At 40.1% G+C, this 26,833-nt stretch overlaps 1 protein-coding gene and 1 pseudogene across 14 annotated transcripts in view; one reads left to right on the forward strand and one right to left on the reverse strand.

Moving 5' to 3' along the window:
- Positions 1-26,833, reverse strand: part of OXNAD1 (oxidoreductase NAD binding domain containing 1) — a 94,836-nt gene that overhangs the window by 56,158 nt on the left and 11,845 nt on the right. For all 14 annotated transcript variants that reach the window (XR_008501721.2, XR_008501720.2, XR_008501722.2 and 11 more), the window contains one exon: positions 14,265-14,371. Coding sequence is in view for 11 of the 14 variants with exons in the window: in XM_054483174.2 (XP_054339149.1) it covers positions 14,265-14,371 (107 nt within the window). In the remaining 3 variants the exon portion in view is untranslated. The remainder of the gene's footprint in view (positions 1-14,264; positions 14,372-26,833) is intronic.
- Positions 19,261-25,631, forward strand: LOC129034187 (THAP domain-containing protein 5-like; annotated as a pseudogene).

The raw sequence follows: 26,833 nt of genomic DNA on the forward strand, positions 1-26,833 counted from the left end.
TATATGCGAAAAAATTAGCTAACTTACATGAAATGCACACATTCCTAAAATGACATAAACTACCAAATCTGACTCAAGAAGAAAGAAAATCTGAGCAGACCCATAACAAGTTAAAGGATTGAGTTAATAATTTTAAAACTTCCCACAAAGAAAAGCTCAGGCCCAGGCCAGGCGCAGTGGCTCACACCTGTAATCCCAGCACTTTGGGAGGCCAAGGCAGGTGGATCCCCTGAGGTCAGGAGTTCAAGACCAACCTGACCAACATGGTGAAACCCCGTCTCTACTAAAAAAAAAAAAAAATACAAAATATTAGCCAGGCGTAGGGGTGCATGCCTGTAATCCCAGCTACTTGGGAAGCTGAGGCAGGAAAATCACTTGAACCTGGGAGGCGGAAGTTGCAGTGAGCCAAGATTGCACCATTGCACTCCAGCCTGGGCAACAAGAGCGAAACTCCATGTCAAGAAAAAAAAAAAAAAAAAGAAAGGCTCAGGTCCAGATGGCATCCTGTTAAGTTCTATCAGACATTTAAAAATTAATACAAATCCTTCAAAATCTATTCCAAAAACAGAAGAGAACACTTCCCGACTCATTTTATGAGGCCAGTATTACCCTCATACCAAAGCCAGACAAAGACATTGAAAGAAAACTATAGGGAGGAGCCAAGATGGCCGAATAGGAACAGCTCCGGTCTACAGCTCCCAGCGCGAGCGACGCAGAAGACGGGTGATTTCTGCATTTCCATCTGAGGTACCGTGTTCATCTCACTAGGGAGTGCCAGACAGTGGGCGCAGGTCAGTGGGTGAGCGCACCGTGCGCCAGCCGAAGCAGGGGTGAGGCATTGCCTCACTCGGGAAGCGCAAGGGGTCAGGGAGTTCCCCTTCCAGAGGTGACAGACGGCACCTGGAAAATCGGGCCACTCCCACCCGAATACTGTGCTTTTCCGACGGGCTTAGGAAACGGTGCCCCAGGAGAGTATAGCCCGCACCTGGCTCAGAGGGTCCTACGCCCACGGAGTCTCGCTGATTGCTAGCACAGCACTCTGAGATCAAGCAGCAAGTCGGCAGCGAGGCTGGGGGAGGGGCGCCCGCCATTGCCCAGGCTCGCTTAGGTAAACAAAGCAGCCTGGAAGCTTGAACTGGGTGGAGCCCACCACAGCTCAAGGAGGCCTGCCTGCCTCTGTAGGCTCCACCTCTGGGGGCAGGGCACAGACAAACAAAAAGACAGCAGTAACCTCTGCAGACTTAAATGTCCCTGTCTGACAGCTGTGAGGAGAGCAGTGGTTCTCCCAGCACACAGCTGGAGATCTGAGAACGGGCTGACTGCCTCCTCAAGTGGGTCCCTGACCCCTGACCCCCGAGCAGCCTAACTGGGAGGCACCCCCCAGCAGGGGCAGACTGACACCTCACACGGCCCGCCAGGTACTCCAACAGACCTGCAGCTGAGGGTTCTGTCTGTTAGAAGGAAAACTAACAGAAAGGACATCCACACCAAAAACCCATCTGTACATCACCATCATCAAAGACCAAAAGTAGATAAAACCACAAAGATGGGGAAAAAACAGAGCAGAAAAACTGGAAACTCTAAAAACCAGAGTACCTCTCCTCCTCCAAAGGAACGCAGTTCCTCACCAGCAACGGAACAAAGCTGGACGGAGAATGACTTTGACGAGCTGAGAGAAGAAGGCTTCAGACGATCAAATTACTCCGAGCTACGGGAGGATATTCAATCCAAAGGCAAAGAAGTTGAAAACTTTGAAAAAAATTTAGAAGAATGTATAACTAGAATAACCAATACAGAGAAGTGCTTAAAGGAGCTGATGGAGCTGAAAACCAAGGCTCGAGAACTACGTGAAGAATGCAGAAGCCTCAGGAGCCGATGCGATCAAATGGAAGAAAGGGTATCAGCCCTGGAAGATGAAATGAATGAAATGAAGCGAGAAGGGAAGTTTAGAGAAAAAAGAATAAAAAGAAACGAGCAAAGCCTCCAAGAAATGTGGGACTATGTGAAAAGACCAAATCTACGTCTGATTGGTGTACCTGAAAGTGATGGGGAGAATGGAAACAAGTTGGAAAACACTCTGCAGGATATTATCCAGGAGAACTTCCCCAATCTAGCAAGGCAGGCCAACATTCAGATTCAGGAAATACAGAGAACGCCACAAAGATACTCTTCGAGAAGAGCAACTCCAAGACACATAATTGTCAGATTCACCAAAGTTGAAATGAAGGAAAAAATGTTAAGGGCAGCCAGAGAGAAAGGACGGGTTACCATCAAAGGGAAGCCCATCAGACTAACAGCGGATCTCTCGGCAGAAACCCTACAAGCCAGAAGAGAGTGGGGGCCAATATTCAACATTCTTAAAGAAAAGAATTTTCAACCCAGAATTTCATATCCTGCCAAACTAAGCTTCATAAGTGAAGGAGAAATAAAATACTTTACAGACAAGCAAATGCTGAGAGATTTTGTCACCACCAGGCCTGCCCTAAAAGAGCTCTTGAAGGAAGCGCTAAACATGGAAAGGCACAACCGGTACCAGCCACTGCAAAATCATACCGAAATGTAAAGACCATTGAGACTAGGAAGAGACTGCATCAACTAACGAGCAAAACATCGAGCTAACATCATAATGACAGGATCAAATTCACACATAACAATATTAACTTTAAATGTAAATGGACTAAATGGTCCAATTAAAAGACACAGACTGGCAAATTGGATAAAGACTCAAGACCCATCAGTGTGCTGTATTCAGGAAACCCATCTCACGTGCAGAGACACACATAGGCTCAAAATAAAAGGATGGCGGAAGATCTACCAAGCAAATGGAAAACAAAAAAAGGCAGGGGTTGCAATCCTAGTCTCTGATAAAACAGACTTTAAACCAACAAAGATCAAAAGAGACAAAGAAGGCCATTACATAATGGTAAAGGGATTAATTCAACAAGAAGAGCTAACTATCCTAAATATATATGCACCCAATACAGGAGCACCCAGATTCATAAAGCAAGTCCTGAGTGACCTACAAAGAGACTTAGACTCCCACACATTAATAATGGGAGATTTTAACACCCCACTGTCAACATTAGACAGATCAACGAGACAGAAAGTCAACAAGGATACCCAGGAATTGAACTCAGCTCTGCACCAAGCAGACCTAATAGACATCTACAGAACTCTCCACCCCAAATCAACAGAATATACATTTTTTTCAGCACCACACCACACCTATTCCAAAATTGACCATATCCTTGGAAGTAAAGCTCTCCTCAATAAATGTAAAAGAACAGAAATTGTAACAAACTGTCTCTCAGATCACAGTGCAATCAAGCTAGAACTCAGGATTAAGAATCTCACTCAAAACCGCTCAACTACGTGGAAACTGAACAACCTGCTCCTGAATGACTACTGGGTACATAACGAAATGAAGGCAGAAATAAAGATGTTCTTTGAAACCAACGAGAACCAAGACACAACATACCAGAATCTCTGGGATGCATTCAAAGCAGTGTGTAGAGGGAAATTTATAGCACTAAATGCCCACAAGAGAAAGCAGGAAAGATCCAAAATTGACACCCTAACATCACAATTAAAAGAACTAGAAAAGCAAGAGCAAACACATTCAAAAGCTAGCAGAAGGCAAGAAATAACTAAAATCAGAGCAGAACTGAAGGAAATAGAGACACAAAAAACCCTTCAAAAAATAAATGAATCCAGGAGCTGGTTTTTTGAAAGGATCAACAAAATTGATAGACCGCTAGCAAGATTAATAAAGAAAAAAAGAGAGAAGAATCAAATAGATGCAATAAAAAATGATAAAGGGGATATCACCACTGATCCCACAGAAATACAAACTACCATCAGAGAATATTACAAACACCTCTATGCAAATAAACTAGAAAATCTAGAAGAAATGGATAAATTCCTCAACACATACACCCTCCCAAGACTAAACCAAGAAGAAGTTCAATCTCTGAATAGACCAATAACAGGAGCTGAAATTATGGCAATAATCAATAGCTTACCAACCAAAAAAAGTCCAGGACCAGATGGGTTCACAGCCGAATTCTACCAGAGGTACAAGGAGGAGCTGGTACCATTCCTTCTGAAACTATTCCAATCAATAGAAAAAGAGGGAATCCTCCCTAACTCATTTTATGAGGCCAGCATCATCCTGATACCAAAGCCTGGCAGAGACACAACAAAAAAAGAGAATTTTAGACCAATATCCTTGATGAACATTGATGCAAAAATCCTCAATAAAATACTGGCAAACAGAATCCAGCAGCACATCAAAAAGCTTATCCACCATGATCAAGTGGGCTTCATCCCTGGGATGCAAGGCTGGTTCAATATACGCAAATCAATAAATGTAATCCAGCATATAAACAGAACCAAAGACAAAAACCACATGATTATCTCAATAGATGCAGAAAAGGCCTTTGACAAAATTCAACAACCCTTCATGCTAAAAACTCTCAATAAATTAGGAATTGATGGGACGTATCTCAAAATAATAAGAGCTATTTATGACAAACCCACAGCCAATATCATACTGAATGGGCAAAAACTGAAAGCATTCCCTTTGAAAACTGGCACAAGACAGGGATGCCCTCTCTCGCCACTTCTATTCAACATAGTGTTGGAAGTTCTGGCCAGGGCAATTAGGCAGGAGAAGGAAATCAAGGGTATTCAATTAGGAAAAGAGGAAGTCAAATTGTCCCTGTTTGCAGATGACATGATTGTATATCTACAAAACCCCATCATCTCAGCCCAAAATCTCCTTAAGCTGATAAGCAACTTCAGCAAAGTCTCAGGATACAAAATCAATGTGCAAAAATCACAAGCATTCTTATACATCAATAACAGACAAACAGAGAGCCAAATCATGAGTGAACTCCCATTCACAATTGCTTCAAAGAGAATAAAATACCTAGGAATCCAACTTACAAGGGATGTGAAAGACCTCTTCAAGGAGAACTACAAACCACTGCTCAAGGAAATAAAAGAGGATACAAACAAATGGAAGAACATTCCATGCTCATGGGTAGGAAGAATCAATATCATGAAAATGGCCATCCTTCCCAAGGTAATTTACAGATTCAATGCCATCCCCATCAAGCTACCAATGACTTTCTTCACAGAATTGGAAAAAACTACTTTAAAGTTCATATGGAACCAAAAAAGAGCCCGCATCGCCAAGTCAATCCTAAGCCAAAAGAACAAAGCTGGAGGCATCACGCTACCTGACTTCAAACTATACTACAAGGCTACAGTAACCAAAACAGCATGGTACTGGTACCAAAACAGAGATATAGATCAATGGAACAGAACAGAGCCGTCAGAAATAATGCCACATATCTACAACCATCTGATCTTTGACAAACCTGAGAAAAACAAGAAATGGGGAAAGGATTCCCTATTTAATAAATGGTGCTGGGAAAACTGGCTAGCCATATGTAGAAAGCTGAAACTGGATCCCTTCCTTACACCTTATACAAAAATCAATTCAAGATGGATTAAAGACTTAAATGTTAGACCTAAAACCATAAAAACCCTAGAAGAAAACCTAGGCAATACCATTCAGGACATAGGCATGGGCAAGGACTTCATGTCTAAAACACCAAAAGCAATGGCAACAAAAGCCAAAATTGACAAATGGGATCTAATTAAACTAAAGAGCTTCTGCACAGCAAAGGAAACTACCATCAGAGTGAACAGGCAACCTACAAAATGGGAGAAAATTTTCGCAACCTACTCATCTGACAAAGGGCTAATATCCAGAATCTACAATGAACTCCAACAAATTTACAAGAAAAAAACAAACAACCCCATCAAAAAGTGGGCGAAGGACATGAACAGACACTTCTCAAAAGAAGACATTTATGCAGCCAAAAGACACATGAAAAAATGCTCACCATCACTGGCCATCAGAGAAATGCAAATCAAAACCACAATGAGATACCATCTCACACCAGTTAGAATGGCGATCATTAAAAAGTCAGGAAACAACAGGTGCTGGAGAGGATGTGGAGAAATAGGAACACTTTTACACTGTTGGTGGGACTGTAAACTAGTTCAACCCTTGTGGAAGTCAGTGTGGCGATTCCTCAGGGATCTAGAACTAGAAATTCCATTCGACCCAGCCATCCCATTACTGGGTATATACCCAAAGGACTATAAATCATGCTGCTATAAAGACACATGCACACGTATGTTTATTGCCGCATTATTCACAATAGCAAAGACTTGGAACCAACCCAAATGTCCAACAATGATAGACTGGATTAAGAAAATGTGGCACATCTACACCATGGAATACTATGCAGCCATAAGAAATGATGAGTTCATGTCCTTTGTAGGGACATGGATGAAATTGGAAATCATCATTCTCAGTAAACTATCGCAAGAACAAAAAACCAAACACCGCATATTCTCACTCATAGGTGGGAATTGAACAATGAGAACACATGGACACAGGAAGGGGAACATCACACTTCAGGGACTGTTGTGGGTTGGGGGGAGAGGGGAGGGATAACATTGGGAGATATACCTAATGCTAGATGACGAGTTGGTGGGTGCAGTGCACCAGCATGGCACATGTATACATATGTAACTTACTGCACATTGGGCACATGTACCATAAAACCTAAAGTATAATAATAATAATAATAATAATAATTACAATAAAAGAAAAAAAAAAAAAAAAAAAAAAAAAGAAAGAAAACTATAGACCAGTATCCCTTCTGAATTTAGGTACAAAAATTCCAGGAATACAAGGTTGGTTTAACATCTGAAAATAAATAAATGTAATACACCACTCAGTAGAATAAATGACAAAACCCACATGATCATCTCAATAGTCAAGAAAAGACATTTGACAAAATCCAACACTTTTTCATAACAAAAATACTCAACAAATTAGGAATAATTTGGAACTTTCTCAACCTGATAAAGGGCACCTACAAAAGACCCATAGCTAACATCCTACTTAATGGTGAAATGCTGAAAGTTTCCCCCCTAAGAGAAACAAGATTAGGATGTCTACTTTCACCACTCCAACTCAACACTGTACTAGAGGTTCTAGCCAAAGTGAGTGAACAAGAAAATGAAATAAAAAGTGATCAGAACAACTAACATCCTACTTAATAGTGAAAGGCTGAAAGTTTCCCCCCTAAGAGAAACAAGACAAGGATGTCTACTTTTACCACTCCAACTCAACATTGTACTAGAGGTTCTAGCCAAAGTAAGTAAACAAGAAAATGAAATAAAAGGCATTCAGATTGCAGAGGTGGAAGCTGCAGATGGTATGCTGTCATATAGAAAATACTAATGTATTCACTAAAAAGATATTAGAACTAATAAATTCAAATAAGTTTGCAGGATACAAGATCAACAGACAAAAATCAACTGTATCTCTATACACTAGCAATGAACAATCCAAATGTGAAATTTAGAAAACCAATTACACTTATAATAGCATAAAAAAGAATAAAATAATTGGGAATAAATTTAACAAAATAAGTGTACGACTTACACAGCAAAAACTACAAAACACCATTGGAAAAAAATTAAAGATCTAAGTAAATGGAAGCATATCCCATGTTCATGGTGTGGAAGACTTAAATATTGCTAAGATGGCAATACTCCTCAAATTGATCCACAGATTCAATGCAATACTTACTAAAACCCCAGGTGTTTTCACTGTAGAAATTGACAAGTTGATCATAAAATTCATATGGAAATTTGAGGAACCCATAATCATCAAAACAATCTTGAAAAAGAAGTTTACATTTGTAGGACTCACATGTCCTGATTTCAAAAGTTACTACAAAGCTACAGTAATGAAAATGTTGTTGTACTGACATAAGGACAGACATGTAGATCAATGGAAAAGAACGGAATGTCCAGAAATAAAGCCTTAAATTCATGGTGAATTGATTTTAGACAAGGGTGCCAAATTTAATGGCAAAAGAACAGTCTACTCAATAGTGGCACTGGGAGAACTGAATAACCACATACAAAGAATGAATGTGGACTCCTATTTCACAACATATACAAAAATTAAGTCAAAATAGAGCAGAAACTTAAATGTAAGAGCTAAAATTATAAACTCTTAGAAGAAAACACAGGAGTAAGACTTCATGGCGATGGCTTCTTAGATATGACCCCAAGCCAAAAGGGTTGGAAAAAAAATAGAGAAACAGATTTCATCAAAATTTAAAACTCTGTGCTACAAATGTTATCATCAAGAAAGTCAGGGCCAGGCACAGTGGCTCATGCCTATACAAATCCCAGCACTTTGGGAGGCCAAGGTGGGCAGATCACCTGAGGTCAGGAGTTCGAGACCAGCTTGGCCAACATGGTAAAACCCCGTATCTACTAAAAATAAAAAAAATTAGCTGGGCATGGTGGCAGATGCACCTGTAGTCCCAGCTACTTGGGAGGCTGAGGTAGGAGAATCACTCGAACCCGGGAGGCAGAGGTAGCAGTGAACCGAGATCATGCCACTGCACTCCAGCCTGGGCGACAGAGTGAGACTCCATCTCAAAAAAAAAAAAAAAAAAGTTAAGAAGACAATCTACATAATGGGAAAAATATTTTTAAATAATATATCTATTAATATTAAGGTTCTTGTATTCAGATTATATAAAGAACTCTTACAACTCAGCAATAAAGAGACAACCAAATAAAAAACTGAAAAAATCCTTTTAATTAATATTTCTTCAAAGAAGATATATAAATGGCTAATAAGCACATGAAGAGATGTTCAACATCAATAGTCATTAGGGCAATGTAAGTCAAAATCATAATGAGCTGCCATTTCACAACCACGTGGATGGCTATAATCAAAGAGACAAACAATAGTCTTAGGGTCTGGAGAAATTGGAACATTTATACATTGCTGGTGGGAATGTAAAATGGCACAGCCACTCTAGAAAACAATTTAGTAGTGCCTGAAAATGTTACAGTTAGCATATGACCCAACAATTCCATGCCTAGGTTTAGACCCAAGATAGGTGAAACTATATGTTCACTCAAAAACTTGTACATGAATGTTCATGACAGCATTATTCACAATAGCCCCAAAGTGGAAACAATGTAAATGTCCATCAGCTAATGAAGATATAAACAAAATGTGGCATATCCATACAATGGAATGAAGTACTGATACAGGCTACAACATAGATGAACCCTGAAATCATGTTAAGTGAAAGAAGCCAATCACAAAAAGACCACACATTGTATTGTATGATTCCACTGGTATAAAATGTCCATAAGAGACAAATCCATAGAGACAAAATAGATTAGTGGTCATCTAAGCCAGGCAGGAGGATACGGAATGAATAATAATCATTACAGAGTTTCTTTCTGGGATAAAAATGTTCTAAATGTGATTGTGCTGATAGCTGCACAACTCTATTAATATACTAAAACCTCTGAATTGTACACTTTAAATGTTTAAATTTTATATGAATATATCTCAACATAACAGTCTTTTTAAGTTTTAAAAAGTATGAAAAAAGGGTCAAGAAAAGCAACAAAAACTCTCTCACTAGCATTTGACAGACTTAATAGGCTGATATGGCCTCTGAGTTACAGAAGTCTTAACGTTTCCTTCTTTTCTTCTAACCACATCCTGTAGTCTAGAACTCCTGGGTTTCAAGCTTTCAATAATTCTATGCCACAGAAACACTTTTTTGGTGAGGATTCTAGGAAATGCAATAAACCTAGTCACATACCAAGAAAAATGTATTGGAACATAGAACCACAAAAAATTCTCATCCCCATATCTGGGAAACATAAACATCCAATCTAGGTGTTTCACAGCCATCACAAGAGCAAAAAGTATCATCCTTCCCCAGTTGCTTACCTACATACAGGCCTAAAAGAAAAGCAAAAGATGTTCTCTAATCTGATCTATGACCTTAAAAAAATATTCTCCTGCAGTCTATGACCTTACATTTCCAGTCATTTATTATAAGTCTTTAAAAACCAGTTCTGGATTGGAAGCGCTCCAGAAAAGGTCTTTCGCCAACTTTAACCTATTTTCACTTGACTCTTTTCCATGAGTACTTCAACTTTCTTTTCATTTCTGACAAGATAAAAATTTAAAAGACTATCGTTAGCATTTGTTAACACAGTTGCTATATGCTATCACAGAGGAGGTATAAAAAAATCTCCATTATTTCCATGTTTAAAAAATAAATACATTAATGAGCTACTTTTGCTGCTTCATCTCCTGAACTACAGTGCCCTCTGCTGCTCAATGATGATGAAGACCATTCTCTCAGTTGAATGAAAGGGAACCCTCTTCTCTAGTAACTCTGGAAAGCTACCTTTGGAAAAAAAGGACTCCTTCATTAAAAAATACAGAAGAATTTAAGTTACATAAAAACTTCATCTGAATGGATTTAAGAAAATATGCACAATACATATTTCATAAAACATCTGTCCAAGAAAGAATTAAACCTTAAACACACACCTTTAAAAATGTCCTTTGCAGGATGAGCACTCTTGGAGCCATGAGTTAAAGCCCTTACTATATACCCAATGAGTGAGTGTATGCAGAAGGAGCCTAGGTGTGCGGTGAAGCAGTGGATGTCCACATCCAACCATGACACACCAGGCAGCCAGGTCCTGTCCACAAAGGGAGCCCCAGTGCCAAGCATACAGCAGCTATACTATGAGATCCCAGAACTCTTTAGTCCTTGCCTACAGTTCTCAGAGCCCCTCACTCATTCACTTAATGCAAACATCAAAGAGAGCACCTGCCTACCATATACAGGCACTGTGGTACTTGCTGGAGGTACAAAGATGCATGTATGTCTTAGTTGCTGCCCTCAATGAACCCACTCTAAGAGGAGGAAAATTAACAAATACATACAATTAAATGGGCAATGATAAAATCTGCTTAGCATAGCGAGGCAAGGCAGAGGAAGGAGGAGTCAATTCTACCAGGAGTATAGGAATTAAGAAAGACTTCACAGAAGAGATGCCCTTTAAACAGTCTTAAAAGACACACATTGCTTACCAGATAAGCAATGGGGGAGGACACAGTTTGAAAAAAGATGCCAAGGAATACAGTGCTATGTTATGTGCAGTCCTGTGAGAATCAGTGTAAGTTGTAAGGATATTATCTATCTACAGTGTGGCAGCCCTGCTCAAGGGTAGGGGTAAAGTCTTATTTCTCTAATCTTGCTCCTCCAGTGTTTCTTCTTGGTGTTCTCTTTCTCTCAGCAGGGCTCAAAGTTGCTTTCTAGCATCTAAACTTATGTTATCTTGTAGGAAGTCAGACACACTAGGACCAGGAATTCCCTCCACTCTGTGAAAATGCTTTGGCCTTACTTCCCCTCAGGAGGCAAGGTATACCTAGCCAAGTGTGGACTGAGTACTGACTGGGGCATCAGTGGTGACATGGTGGTGATGAGCCCCCACTCCTGCCTGGCCTGCCACTCTTCCAATCAACAGCTTCAGTGCAGGGAAACTGACCAAGGAGATAAGAATTGGAATCTGTCCCCTGGGCCTTATCAGCACATATGATCTAACTGAATGAAATACTTATTAGCAATAACAAAAGCTAAAATCAAACAAAGTTAACATTAGGCATTATGCTAAACACTTTAAATATCCCAAAACGTAGGAATACTACTGCTCCCTCTTTGAAGATATGAGAACTGAAGCCCAGACAAATAAGGAAACTGATCACATCACAGAGCTAGCTGGTAGAAAGCAAGCACGTGAGCTGAGCAGTCTCCAGGGCACTAGGCGACAATACACTGCTACCCACAGTAGCGTAACCAATACCAGAGGCAGGCAGTGAGCACCACAGCCAAATGTGAATCTAGAAACTCAGGGCACCTGCACACTGTGTGAGGACTAGTGGTGGCATGCTCCAGACCCAAGAGCGAGTGTCAATCTTTCCACCCCAAGGGAGGAGGAATTCTGGTCAAGGGCAGGCCTCACCAAGGAGCTAGCAAGTGGTAGGCCTACTAGTAAGATGAACCAAGAAGTTCAACCCTGTTCATGTGAGAAATGTTTTGAGGTGGTTCTGCCTTTGGCCTTTCTCTCGGGGTTGGATTGCTAGAGTTCTTGGAACTGCTTTATTGCTACAGGAACCAGCCCTCTCTGCAAGGCCCAGTAAGAACACAGTGTAGTGCAAAAAGAGCCCCTTGAGGCCTATATCTGATCTATGCTGAAGGTGTCTACATGGGGATCTGTGGCCAAAGCTCCAGCTAGTCACAGACAACATTCATTTATTTAGTTAGAGTTGCACCTGGAACCTCATTCTCAGAGTTTGGTAGGTGTCAGAGGAAGCCACCGGTCAAAAATTCAGAGATGTGGAATCACGGCCCAATCTCTTACCCCAAAGATAAGCCCAACAGCAACCCTCTCCTTGATTTCTAGCAGCTCTCCAGTCTGAGAATCCCAACTACACAAACTGCATGGCAGCCACATCCTCACTCCCTCTCCCTAATCCTTGCCCTCTTCTCCAAAGTGCCACATGGTGGTTACTACCAAGCTGATGGTCTGAAACAGCCTAGAGCACAAAGCCATTCAAGCAACAGCATGGAAGGGACAGACACCACCAACCTCAGCAAAATGGCCATTCTGTAACCATAAGGTCAAATATCAAAACGAACTCACAACCCCTAGAAACCATAATCAATGGTAAGGGTAAAATCTGTTCAAAGAGGAGGGCCCAGGAGGCTGGAATGAATACTAATCAACACCTGGGAGGCAAAGCGTCACCACCACCAGCCAGTGATCCTTACCCGCCAAGTCCGACCTCCGAAGAAGTCTGACAGGCACATATGAAAACCAGGCCTAAATTCAGTGAAATGGCCAAATCCATTCATTGGGATGGTATACATGACACCAACCCCAAATCATTTCATCTTGAGAATCACAAATATTTCTACAAATATCACTAGGGAATGAGGACATTTTCTTATCAGGTAACTGAGGTTAGCGAGTGCATTACACTTGCAGGCACACCACAGTGGCAGCACAATAACCAATGCACAGGCTTTTCCTAACCAGGAGGCTGGGTCTGAGTCTTGGCAGGATTCAGAGTTGAAGGCACAGAGACAGTGCTTTGCACAGGACACAAACATTTCCACAGAAAGGAAATAATGGAAAACAGATCATTACAATTAAAGTTTCCACTTTTCAATATAATGACTGCTAAACCATTTTTGAAGGGTAAATATGTTGCCCACCCCCTAAAACGGACAAAATGCATTTAATGTGTATCATCGAACATGTGCAAAGATTGCAGTAAATTGCTTCACAAACCCAAATTGTTGCAATCAGCATCTTGTTTTCTAGTTCTAAATTCAAAGGCAAACTATTAACACACAAGACTGCTAACTCTTGCTATTATCACACTTGCTATTATCACACATCCTCCTAACAAAACTACACTTCCAGATAGACTGCCAAAATTAGTCAAGTGACTCCTAAGAAACACTATCAAGACTGACATGCCAGAAATCCATTTAGAAATGAATGCTTTATTTAAATAAAGGACACACACACCCAAACACACCTTTCCTAGGGAAATTCAAGTTGCTTTCTTTACAATTGAACTTGAATTGAAGCTCAGGGAGGCCGCATTCGGAGGAAATGTTACCCAGTCAGCATGCTGATCAGTCCCGAGTCAAATGGGACAGACTTATGATTTGTATGGGGGTTCTGGGGAGCTGGGCCTGACTGGGGAATCCTGATAACAAATTAGGCAAAGTATTTAAATTCAACCCAAATAAGGTACATATGATAGACGAATTCAGTCAAGAGGGTAGTGAGCCCTGTGATGACGTCACTAGTTCCTCTTCTCTTCAGGATACTTTGTTTACTCTGCATTGGACACAAAGAAGACTTTTTAAAAACCTATGAATTTCCTGCAACACATAACTCAAGGAGATTAGATTACTGAAGTGCGTTCTGTTAGCAACCATTCCTGAAGAGTGTAATTATCAGAGCTGTCAGTTTCATGGGCCAATACTAGCTTTGAATGTGGAAAACACAAGACAGCAATTTTCATATATGACTGAGGGAGCCACAGGCTCAAAACCCAAGTGGGCTCTGAGGCCAGGAAAGGAATCAGATCCTCTGTGCCAACAAAGGCTCGCCCTGAGCAGATATGATTTAGAATTCCTCTTCCTCAAGGGAATGGCTAGCCTTTTCCAGAAGAAAAAATAATCCCTTCTATCTGATGGCACCTTCTTGAACATACATACTTGGAACACAAAAAAGTCACTTACCACTGGCCAGCTTTAAAGGAAAAGTCTTGATCAGCAACAAGCAAGCGGAGGCTCTTCACTGACGGTGACTCACTGGCAGCTCCACACACCTTAGCTGCTGACACAATCTAAAACCAAAAGATGAACTGTGGCTGAGATTAGTGCGTACACAGCGCAAGGGACAAATGGTGGCATCCTGAGAACTAAGGTTTTTGAAATCTACGAAGATGTGGTTTTTGAAAACTGCCAAACAAGGTAAAACACACTTTGCTTTAGTTCAGCCTACCACCATGTGAATGCATTTTAATTAACTTTTTTTTGAGAGACTTGCTATCATACTAATTTAATTTTATCCTACATTCAAAAATCATCTATTCAAGGGATCATTTAACCGGCATTTATTTGATTGAGTATCCACAATGTGCTGTGCACTGGGCTAGGCACTCTGGCAAGAGCTCAGGGAATTGGAACTCTATGAACAAGCCAGGGTCTTATCAAGGAGCCGCCATTAAATTCTCCATCAGTACTGGGCCAAGTGAGGCCCACTCTTGCTTCTGGGGGTGTAAGGAGTCCACAAAGAGCTAATTTCAGAAATCAAAAGCAGGCACTTAGAAACTTTAACAATTTCACAGAACAATCTTGTGCCCGTTGAGTCTAGTAACAGAAAACAAAATGGGTTTGCATTCTTCATGTCTTTGTTTTTAATTAATTTTCAAATTCATTTTTTATCATACGATATTTTATAAAATGGAAACAGTTCACAACCTTAACAATAGAAAGAGCCCTTCCCTACAGATAACTTGAGAAGCACTATTTTTACATGATGTATCTGATTTCTGGAAAGCCTTGAATAGGTTTGACTCGGGAGCTATGCAGGTATGTGCCATTCATGGCTCAACACCCCTCAAATTCAAAAGGTCTCTATTTCCTTTATTCTTTCATCTGCTTTGTGTTTCTTTGTCCTGTAAGCCTGGGACATCTTCCCAAGCAAAGAAAAAAGACAACATGACTCTTTCCTCAACCTTCTATGTCTGTTCATCTCTACTTGTGGCAGCAAATCAGCAACTAACCAAAATATAGCCCTCTCCTTGGAAAGTGTGATCTTCACAGCTCCACCAAAGGGTGCTTTGGAAATCTGTCAAGGTCAATGAACGTCCCATCCTAATGCTAGCTCATGCAGGCTCTCTACTCCAATAGGACTACTAAATCTCATCAAACTATTCGTGGAGACCATTTTCAAAAATCCACTGGATAATTCTCATGATGGATGGTGGTCTCTCTCACCACCTCAAAGTATCTTCTAGTATTATCTACCTTTCCCTCCCTCCTGCAAAATCCCTAACATTTCTTTCTCCATATTTTTGTCAACCCTCTCTTCCTCCTCTCCTAAAAATCAAGTGGGGTAATTTTCCATTACTGACCCTCTACCTGCACTCTTGGTCCTAATCCTGCCTACTCTCTTGGAAACACTGTTCCATTAGCAACCACCAGCCCTTTCCTTCATGTTCAATTTTCCTCCCTTTAGTACATTCCTGTTTCATCAAAGATTACATCTAATGCCATTTGCAATTCAAAGCAATTCAGCAACAAAATAAAGTAAGCAGCAGAATATGGCTGTTAACAGCATGGGCTCTGCAGCTGGACTGCCTGGTATTTAGTCCCAGCTCTACTGCTTACCAGCTGTGTGACTCTGGGCAAGTTACCTAGCCCTCCTCAGCTATAAAATGAGAATAATACCACCTATACCTCATAGGATTGCTGGGAGGATTAAATGAGATAATATTGACAAAAGTACTTACAACGCTGCTAGCCCACAGAACTCATTAATGTTGGTTATAATGTACAGTCATGTGCTGTGCAATGACATTTTGGTCAACGACAAAGCACATATACAAGGTGATCCCATAATACCAGACTTTTACTATTTTTCTATGTTTAGACACACAAATATCATTGTGTTACAAACGCCTGAAATATTCAGTACAGTAACATGCATACAGGTTTGTCCTCTAGGAACAATAGGCTATACCATTTAGCCTAAGTGTGTCGTAGGCTATCCCCTCCAGGTTTGTGTAAGTACACTCTATGTCTGCACAATGCCAATCAGCTAATGACACATTTATCAAAACATCCCCGTCACCAGGCAACACGACTGTATTTCATTGTCTTAATTAAAATTAACTAGCATTTGTTTACATTATATATTACATTTTATTCCATTTATAACTATATATGCCACCATACCAATGCTTTTGCACCAGGGCCTTAAAAATTGAGCACTGAACATCTCAGAGAGACTGCTCACATGGACAACAAGAAACTGCTCTGTGGTGGGCTTGTACATGTTTTTACCAGTGCAAACGTAAAAGCCATACTGTCTTGAATATATTTTAGAAATCCTGCCTTTCGTCTCTTCCTCTACTGAGACAATCAGCTCTTCTTTAGCCCACAGAATCTTCCCTTTTTCCTTGATGCTCACCTTAACCACAGGTAACCTAGCTTCGGTGCTCTTGCAATTTCTCCTTTGACAGTTGGTTGGGGTCTTTCTGAACAACCAAACTCAATGTCCAGTCTCAGTTCTCACCCTCCCTGACCTCTCTGAATTTGGTATTTTCCACACTGACACATTCTCCTTGTCTGGAACAGCCATATTGAACTTTTCAGGTCCCCTCCTGTTATCACTGACCTGGTCTTTCTCCTTTACCATTCCTTCTCTCACTTCTTCCATAGCAGCTTTCCCTAAACTGCCTTGCTCCTACTCCCTCTGCCACTCCAGGTTGAGGCCCTCAAGGACTCACAGACTACTATTCTCCTCCCACCTTCTGCTGACAACTCATCATTACTTTTCTGCCAATCACAAGCTGACATCAACACTCCCCATAAGTAACAACAGCCAATGCCTGAGGAGCATTTATCTCAGGTATATACCAGATGCTAGGTTAAATATTTTATGTGCATTCATTCATTCAGTTGATATGAATAATCATATTATATCCCAAGAGAAAGTGTTGTTATCCTACATCTTGCAGATGAGGAAACTGAAAGATTCAGTAACTTGCTCAAGATCACCTAGCTAGGAGTTGCGGATTCAAATCCAGGTTAGCTTGACCCTCCCTAAATCATCTGATGGTTCTGCTCCAATGGTAAACTCACTTATGCCATACAATGAAATCCACCAAAGTCATTCCTTCCACGAACACTTATTGAGCATGGTGCCTGAAACTGGGGAACAGGGTATGCAGAGATAGAGAAGACTGCACCTGCCCTCACAGAGCCTTGCAAAATCAGCTTATTTCCATTACCGGATATTCAATTACGGATGCGTCTTGGACTCAACACAGTCAATTACATTTTCAGCTGATACACAAACACACACAAACTTTGACTCTTTCTGGTATACTGTCCCTAACACAGCCAAATTCCATAAATTTGGCTCATGTTTTTTCTTTCCCTTGCCTACCTGCCATCACCCTAAGCTGAGAATTTCTTTCTTCTCACTTGAACTACTACCTTGGTCTCCTTCTTGTGTCTCTCAAAGCAGCCAACAGGCAAATATTCCTAATGTTCCAACCTCACTGAGTTACTCTCCAGCTTAAAAACCTTAAATGGCTCTCTACCACTCGATAACTGAAAAAAAAAAATAAAACAAAAGCTAAAAGTCCTGTTTAACTCATACGAACTTGGGACTCCTCCTGGATCACTGTGCTCGTGGTTTTTCGGCCAAACTGGACAACCTGCTGGTCCTCAAAGGTACCTAACACCTGCCCTTCCCCAAAACCCTACCTAGGTCATTCAGCACGTGCCAAGCTCTCTCAGTTCTACCAACCTTCTGCTCACCCTTCTAGGCCCTGCTCAAGTAACACCCCCTGCCTGAGGTCCTCCCTCTTCTCTTCATACTCTCAACTCTACCAATATAATGTTTTCGCCTTTCTGACCATATTCAGCACATATTAGTCAACTCCCTAGATGAAGCACAGGGCCCAACACATAGTAAGGCTCACTAAGTATCTGCAGAATGAATAAAAACTTGAACTTTAAGTCACTTAAAATGGTTTTCCAGAACAAAGATTGGTAGAAATGCAGGAGCACTTTTTTTTTTTTAAGCCGGGTGGATAGGGAAAGAGAACACTATAGAAAATCCAGATTCATGTTTAAAAGTATGGGAGAGTTCAGGGAGAGCAGAGATTTATTTAGTAGAACTGGTATTTTCCTTTGTTTGCTACACATTCTTTTTTAAGTATCTTATTACAAAGACAAGTAATGAGAATCATCAGAGGTCTCTATTACTTCGTTATTCCCCTTTTCTTACATTTACAAAAGTATTTTGGGAGGCCAAGGCAGGCGGATAGCTTGAGCCCAGGAGTTTGAGACCAGCCTGGGCAACATGGCAAAACCCTACATCTCTACCAAAAAAAAAAAAAAAAATTACAAAAATTAGCTAGGCATGGTGGCACACCTGTAGTCCCAGCTACTCGGAAGGCTGAGGTGGGAGGACCACTTGAGCCTGGAGGTCAAGACTGCAGTGAGCCAAGTGAGACCCTGTCTCAAAAAAAAAGAAAGAAAGAAATGTTATTTTATAAACATTCATGTTTTTCTTTCGATATAATAATCTGTTAAAATACAGCCTAGAGGTAGATTATTTCATTTCTGACAGCTTAACTGGCATGTGTTAAATTCCTTAACAAAACTAGATAGGGAGCAGAATTTCAGCTGAGATACCCAAGAATGCGTCACGATCAAGTGCTAGGCTATGTGAAATGGAAGCATTAGTCATTTTCCAATGTCCAAATGTAAAATTGAATGAGGAAGGAAACAAGCTATACTTTCTATTAAGCCATATTTTCATTTGGATGGTGTCTATGACCAATTATTGGTATGATAGGCTGAGTATCCCTTACCTGAAATGCTTGGACCGGAAGTGTTTAGGATTTCAATTTTTTTTCAATTTTGGAATATTTGCATTATACTTATAGGTTAAACATCTCTCATGTGAAAATCTGAAATCCAAAATGCTCCAATGAGCATTTCCTTTGAGTGTCATGTCATTACTCAAAACGTTTTGGATTTTGGAGCATTCAGATTTCAGATTTTTGCATTAGAGATACTCAACCTGAAATACAAACAGTAATGTACCTACTGCTATTTATCCTAACAATCTGGACAAAATTGTTTTATCTATATCTGGAACATAAAATACCCTGCACAATTCATTATTTTTAAAGACATGCTTCCCTGTTACTATTTTGCTTAACACAAATGCTGTATACTATATAGATTTCTAGCAATGTGGATTAAAAACATCAACGAAATCTTTTTGAAGACCACATATTTATTTTACTCCAAAAGCTAGTTCATATAATTAGGACCTGTAATTGTGGCCCTTGTTATATGCTATTCTTTTATTGGATAGGCAAAACATAGTGGAGAAACTATGTATTTTATCATTTGTACTGGCTCTTATACTTAACGAATCAGAAGATTTCACAACTGAAACCTCAACTATCCATGTCCTAAGTTAAAACACATGGCAGGAAATGAAATTTTCCATAAAACAACATTTATGCTTTTCCAGTGTTCAGTAAAATAACAACACATTTGCCAACTTTACCAGTACACATGTTTAATGCTTAGGCAGAGTCAGCATCTAAAAGGAAATTCCATCACAGTTGTTTAAAAAGCTGGTTTTATGTAGGATATTTTGATGTTACCGCTGGTGCAAAAGTCTCTGTACAGGAAATAGGTATTTCTTTGGAAACCTGGCTAGCTTTCCCTGTTCACTCCTGTTCATTCATTTTCTGGCTTAAAAATTTAGGCAAAGCCATGACTAGAGATGACCAAAAACAAAAATGTAGGTATGGTTCAGAGAATTTCAGAATTGAAGGAAACTTTAGTCATTATCAAGAATCATATGCCATTTTACACACAAAGACACCAAGACCTAGGGACATTATTTAAATGGTAGCAGAGTATCAATCTGATGTGTAGGAATCTGACTAGAAGCAGATTTTACTCAAGTGATTTACTAACAAAGGTAGACACAAAATTCTTCGTCAACCACACAATTTAACTTCTTAAATGGCTTATGCTGGTTAACACTATGCCCTAGAATGACAAGTAAACTCACTTTACTCCTACCAAAGGCTAACCTGTCCACCTGGGCTGGTCTCCTCTCTGTCTTCTCAAGCCTTTCCTCCAGCAACTATCCTCTCTCCTGCATCACACCCTCTCTACCCTCCCCATCAGAACACACGAGCTCTAGGATCTCCCACCTCATGTAACATGTAACAACAACAACAGCAGCAAACACTTATAGACATCCTTACCATATGTCAGGCACTTTACATACATTCATTCACTCAGTCTTCACAACTCTAGAAAGCCGATATTATCATATCCCCATTTTACATATGAGAAAACTGAGGTCCCAGAGCCAGTAAGGGGCAAAGCAGATTTAAATCCAGGCACTTGTGGTCTTTGCTGCTTTTCAAAATACAACAAACAAAACAAGCTTCTCCTTTAATCCAGCTTTCACCCCATTTCTCTGCTCCCATTCACATTACAACATTTCAAGAGTTACATATGGTCCTGTCTCCACTTTCTCATCTCCCATTCTCTCCTCAACACAATCTGATCAGGCTTTCACCCTCAGTAATGTACTAAAGCCAGTCATTCTGGTCACCCACTATCCACTTTGGTAAATCCAATGATGACCTCTCAGCAGAATTCAGCACGGTTGGCTCCTCTCTCTTTCTTGAAATACTTTTCTCCCCGGCTCCAAGAATACTCTGCTGATCTCCTTCCTGTCTGGCTGGCCACTCCTTCTCCATCTCCTTCGCTGGCTCTTGCTCTTCTGCTTGGCCTCTAACTGTTGACACATTCCTGGGCTGAGTCCTGAGTCCTCTTCCCTTACTCTCTACGTGGCCTCAACTTTTCATCTCTAGCAGTAAACTCTCATCTCACGTGTCCAACAGCCTGTTTAATTTCCATTTCAAATTTAACACAGCCAACATGGAACTCCTTTTTTCTCCGGCACTGTGCTAGATACTATGATTACAGAGCTGCTAAACTGGGCCTTTCCCCAAGGAGCCTCCCTTTCTTTGTAGCCTTCAACTCACAGCAGAGTTAGTTACACACCCCTAGCGGCCAGAGGCCAGCTGCCAGGGCCATCAGACTATACTTCCTTGGGAGTTTTTCTAAGAGCTGTAGTCCAGCCCCCCAGATCCCCTACAACTACCTCCAGGCAGTGAGTGCCTGAGGTTTCTCTCCACCTGCTCTGCTTTGTCACTGCTGACAGTGTGAAGCCAGGAGCGTCAAGCACTGCTCATCCCAGGCTGGATCATCTCTAAAAGGTTCTTTGACCATCAAGCTCTAATAACCAAAGCAAATTACAGGAACAACTGTTGAGAAACAGTGCATGTTGAAAAGATGTCCCCTACCTCAAATTGAAGTGACCACTCTACCGCAATCTCCTTGAAATGCATAGGTGATGACCAGTAGAGAATTGTAAAGGTTAGCCTTGGGACATAGTCCACTCTGCAGCTAAGCAGACCATCCCACTCAAACCCAAGCCTTAGCAAGATCACAAGCAGATTATAAGCATTGGAAAAATCAGCACCTGGAACTGTAGGATCCCCAAAGGCATCTGCCCCAGGGGCCCAGCCATTTATTAACTAACCACTCTGCCATCAGTATCTCCCTCCTTTCTCATGCCTAGTAACACATTGCTCAATTAAGCCCTGTCCGTCTAAACAGAGTGTCATATTCTGCTGTAACATAAAGGAAAGCTGATTTTATTATCAAAGATCTGAGTTCAGGGACTGAGTCCTTGTCCCTTGAACAAGTCCTTTAAACTTAGGACAACAATATAATTTATCATTCAAGACGGAATAATTTTGAGAGTGAAAGTGAGTGCTATTACACCAGGAACGAGAGGCATAAACCAGGACTATTTCAGGCAAATGAGGAAGCAGGGTCAGCCTATCTAAATCTTTGATTCTTAATACCCTCATCTGTGAAATAGAAATTAAAATCTCTACATGTCCCTCCCAGAATGGTTGTGAGAATCAAGTACCAATCTGTTGTATAATCTGGTGCTTTGTAAACAAAAAGGCAACATACACATAAGATACTGTAGGAAAAGACACAGGCTTCTAAAAGCAAACTAGTACAATAGAAAAAGAATTAGAAAGATTTCCAAAATCAATTAGGTGCATAAAGTCTTCCGATCAGAGTCCCATTAAAATCTGAAGACAGGAGCTTATCTATCATTTTCAATGCTATAACCCCAGGATCTGGCCCAGGGTCTGGCACATTTCCAAATGAACAAATGAATGCATACAAATTAGTAATTTAAGAAATTCTTTCACTGCCAAACTCTCCCAACAAACTGATGAACAGAGCATATATTGCTCAGTAGGCCAACAGTCTATAAGGCCAAGCACAGAATGACCCCCTCCAGTAAAATTTGTCTTGCCTGAACAATCCTTACTGCATTACAATATTTCTATCCTTATCTCCTTGACATTTCTAGGGTTACTCAGACTGCTTATTCTTTTGATTCTTAATAAAATGAATAAAACTCAAACACAAACATTCCAACGTAATTCAATTCAGAGTTCAGTTTCCTCCATCAGCACAATCCCAGACTACTTACAGTTACAGTCCCAAGTAAGAAGCATAAACATCATAAATGGTCATTCAGTAAGCTTTCCAGAGGAAATACAATGCCCAAAACCAAAAGAACACTTCTGGGTGAGTATTCCATTTTCTGTGGACTCCAAGAGCAGCAACACAGTCCTTTAGCCTAGGAATTCTGAGCTGAAGCTTTCTTTCACCACTGAGAGACATGTCCTAGGCCCTGCTTCCTCTTTGTAAAATCCAGATGACATTGTATCCTTAGGCTACCTCATGGACTTGAACTGAAGAGCAAATAACATGTGTAAAGTATACTCACTATATAAATTAAAGGCAAGAATGGAAGACAAGACTATGAGAAGCTGATCCAGTTCTGTTATGGCCAAACCTGAGGTGCCATTCATTTCAACGAGTCCAGGGTCCAGCCCCTACTCTATGGCTAGGAGCACCCTCTGGAGATTGGGGCGAGTTCCTAATGACCATGTACTGCTGAGAAAGCCAGATACCATCTAGCTTTCTCCAGTTCCTCCCAACTCTTCGCAGTTCTCATTCTGTACAGGAGAAGAGGGGAAATTAGAAACAGAAGAGGAGGGCCAGGAGCTGTGGCTCATGCCTGTAATCCCAGCACTTCGGGAGGCCGAGTGAGGTGGGCGGATCACGAGGTCAGGAGTTCAAGACAAGCCTGGCCAACAGAGTGAAACCCCGTCTCTACTAAAAATACAAAAAAAAGTTAGCCGGGCATGGTGGCAGGCACCTGTAATCCCAGCTACTGGGGAGGCTGAGGCAGGAGAGTCACTTGAACCCAGGAGGCAGAGGTTGCAGTGAGCCAAGATCACACCATTGCACTTTCAGCCTGGGCAACAAGAGCGAGACTCTGTCTCAAAAAAAGAAAGAAAGAAAGAAAAAGAAACAGAAGAGGAGAAGAGATGCAACTAAAAATTTCCTGAAAGGTAGTACCACGATTGGATTTTCCTGTAATTTTCTGACTTGTGGGCACTAAAATTCTCAAGAGTTTGCATTAACTTTCTTTGTAGTTTACCTAAACTTGGCTCAAAATAACCCCCAAAAGTCCCAATAATTTTGTTCTATAAAATTCTGAAATGGAAGAAGGGCCGCCTTGCACCTTTTGCTGGCCCCGGGTCTCCCAGGACCTCATACAAGTGATACTCAGCTATATATTTATATATATTTACTCTACAAATCGCCAGGAACAAAAAAAATAAAGACCAGAAGCTGAGTTTTTATCCATTTCCTCTAAATGAGAAACACTTGAAAAGTGGTTAAAAAAAAAAATAGAAAGCAAGATTGATGGGTTTCCAGTAAATACCAGTTACTAGGTAGCGACCATTTCACTCCTGACTCTCTTGACATCAGACGGGGGATTTGATATTTAAAACAAAGTACAGTTCCAACAACTTTTTCCTCTGCCTGAAGACAATCAAGTAAAAGATCCTTCTTAAGAAAAAAAAAAATTCACAGAAGAAACAATTGGAAGATGAGAAAAAAGTATGCCTAAAAGCCAAATCAGAAAAATCACTTGTATTAAATGAGGCAAAGAAAAATATAGTTAATACAGATGTGCTCCCTGAACATGCAATTACTTGATTCATCTGCCTTGCTGAAGCCACCGGCTTCCAAAACCAAGAAGCATACAAAATACATGTTAACTCTTTTCTTTTTGAGACAGTCTTACCCTGTTGCCCAGGCTAGAGTGCAGTAGCGCAATCTTGGCTCACTGCAACCTCTGCCTCCCGGGTTTAAGTCAAAATACATGTTAACTCTTAAACTAGTTAAACAAGATTAACTGGGAAACCAGAATCTATCTTGGAAACATCAGTTAACTAAAATATGGATATAGGTGGTTTTCACACATCTTTTGAGTATCTAAATTCTATAACTATTACTTTGATAATTTCAAATTCAGAAGGTATTCAACAGTCTTTGGAAACCCAAAAAGTGCTTGAAATAACTACCAATCATCTTGCTAATCCAAACTTTACAAATATTCCATGAAAATCAGGTCAGCACAGGATAATTCATTCTTATTTAGCACAATTAAACAGTTGAAGAATTAAACACAAATAAATAATCTATTATTGGCATTTTTCTAAACCTGTAGTTAATTCTTTTATATCTGCCCAAAAAGAAACCAGGGAAATGGAAGACATAGACATTGAAGACTCCTTACATAAGGAGGTAAACTACGGAACATTCTTTTCTTTTCCTTTTTTTTTTTTAAAGAGACAGGGTCTTGCTCTGCCACACAGGCTGGAGTGCAGTGGCACCATAATAGCTTACGTTAGTAACCTTGAACTCCTGGGCTCAAGTGATCCTCCTGTCTCAGCCTCCTGAATAGCCAGGACTACAAGCATACCACCATGTCCAGCTAATTTGTAACTTTTTGTAGAGACTGGGTCTTGCTATGTTGCCCAAGCTGGTCTTAAATTCCTGGTCTCAAGTGATCCTCCTGTTTCAGCCTCCCAAAGTGCTGGGATTACAGACACGAGCCACTGCGCTCGACCACGAATTGAACATTCTTACTGCAGACAAGACACAACTAAAGAACGTTTTTGGCAGAAAGTCTCTAAGCTACATTCTAAGATAACTCTTCTTGACCTACAAACAACAAACTATAAGTAGACTGAAGTCTTTGGAAGCTCTTATAAGACAGCCAAAGCAGGAAAACTGGCTACCTGAAGAAAATGTCAGATGATAAAAAACTGTTTTACAACAGAGGATGTCACTATGATATAGAGTAAAAAGGCTTTAAAGCTATGACTGTTTTATAAGTTTTCTCCAGCCAAATCAAACTTTACGTAAAGGGAACTTTTTCCTGTATAAAGTTCTGATCTTAAGGAACTATGAGAGTGCTCTAATGTTATCAACTGTATTCTGTTCTTAAAATGCTCATTTTTAGAAAAACTAGAGAGTTGTGCTGAAGAGAAAAAGTTTTATTAGTTAATTTTCCAAATTAAAGTTAAAATTCAGTGAATAAATGATATGATTTGGTCATAACATGAAAGAACAAGGGCATGTTCAAAAGAACCTGAAACAGAAGTCAGGTTCAGCAATCAGTCCTGGTTTCACCACTGGCATATATGGCTTGTGCAAGTTACTTATCAAGACTGAAGCTCAGTCCCTAATCTATAAAATAAGAATATTTACTAGATCTCTAATAGTCTGTTTCTTTATAGTTCTTTCCCTTTTTCTTAAGATAATTTTGTTAGAACAGGTTTTCCCTAAGATTAGATATACTTCCATAATACTAGAAGTTGGCTAGAATTTGACATTAACTATTGCATTATCCTCAGTATTTACTGAATTCTGTGTTGCCTGACCTTTTGGCTATAGTTATGTATCTGTTAAATAAAGGAAAATACACCTTTTATAATTTTATTACAGTGGAACCAAACTAAGGAACTGCCCCTTAGCCCAGTTCTCAGGTGAGATACTTTAAACTTGAAAGAATATGTATATCAGTACTTTATATGTCACTATCATAATACAGTCATTTAAGCTTAACATACTGTAGTTATACAGTTATATTTATAAACCAAAAATTTTAATGAGGTTAATTTTAAATATATTTAAGTATATTTTAGAAATCATAGTTGATATCTTTTTTTTGTTTTTCTTTTAGTGATAGTACAGTGATTTATTGGAAGGGGGAAAGCACACACACAAGAAAAGGGAGTGTGAGCGTACTCAGAGAGAGACGTGCCATTAGCATCTATTTCTTAATAGGTGTAACCTTTAAAGTATGTGCCTGCCTCATTTGTAAACTGCAGAAGACTGAATACTGTACATTCCCACTTATGTATATTTTATTAAAATTAATAAGCAAGAAATTATAGATAAGTGGTGATAACCTTAGGGAGATAAAGGTCTTTTATTAGGAAACAGAAATGATGGTGATATAAATAAAAATACTGTTTATATCCACACAAATTTGAAAA

The sequence above is a fragment of the Pongo pygmaeus genome, chromosome 2 (genome assembly GCF_028885625.2).
Source record: "Pongo pygmaeus isolate AG05252 chromosome 2, NHGRI_mPonPyg2-v2.0_pri, whole genome shotgun sequence".
Taxonomy (NCBI): domain Eukaryota; kingdom Metazoa; phylum Chordata; class Mammalia; order Primates; family Hominidae; genus Pongo; species Pongo pygmaeus.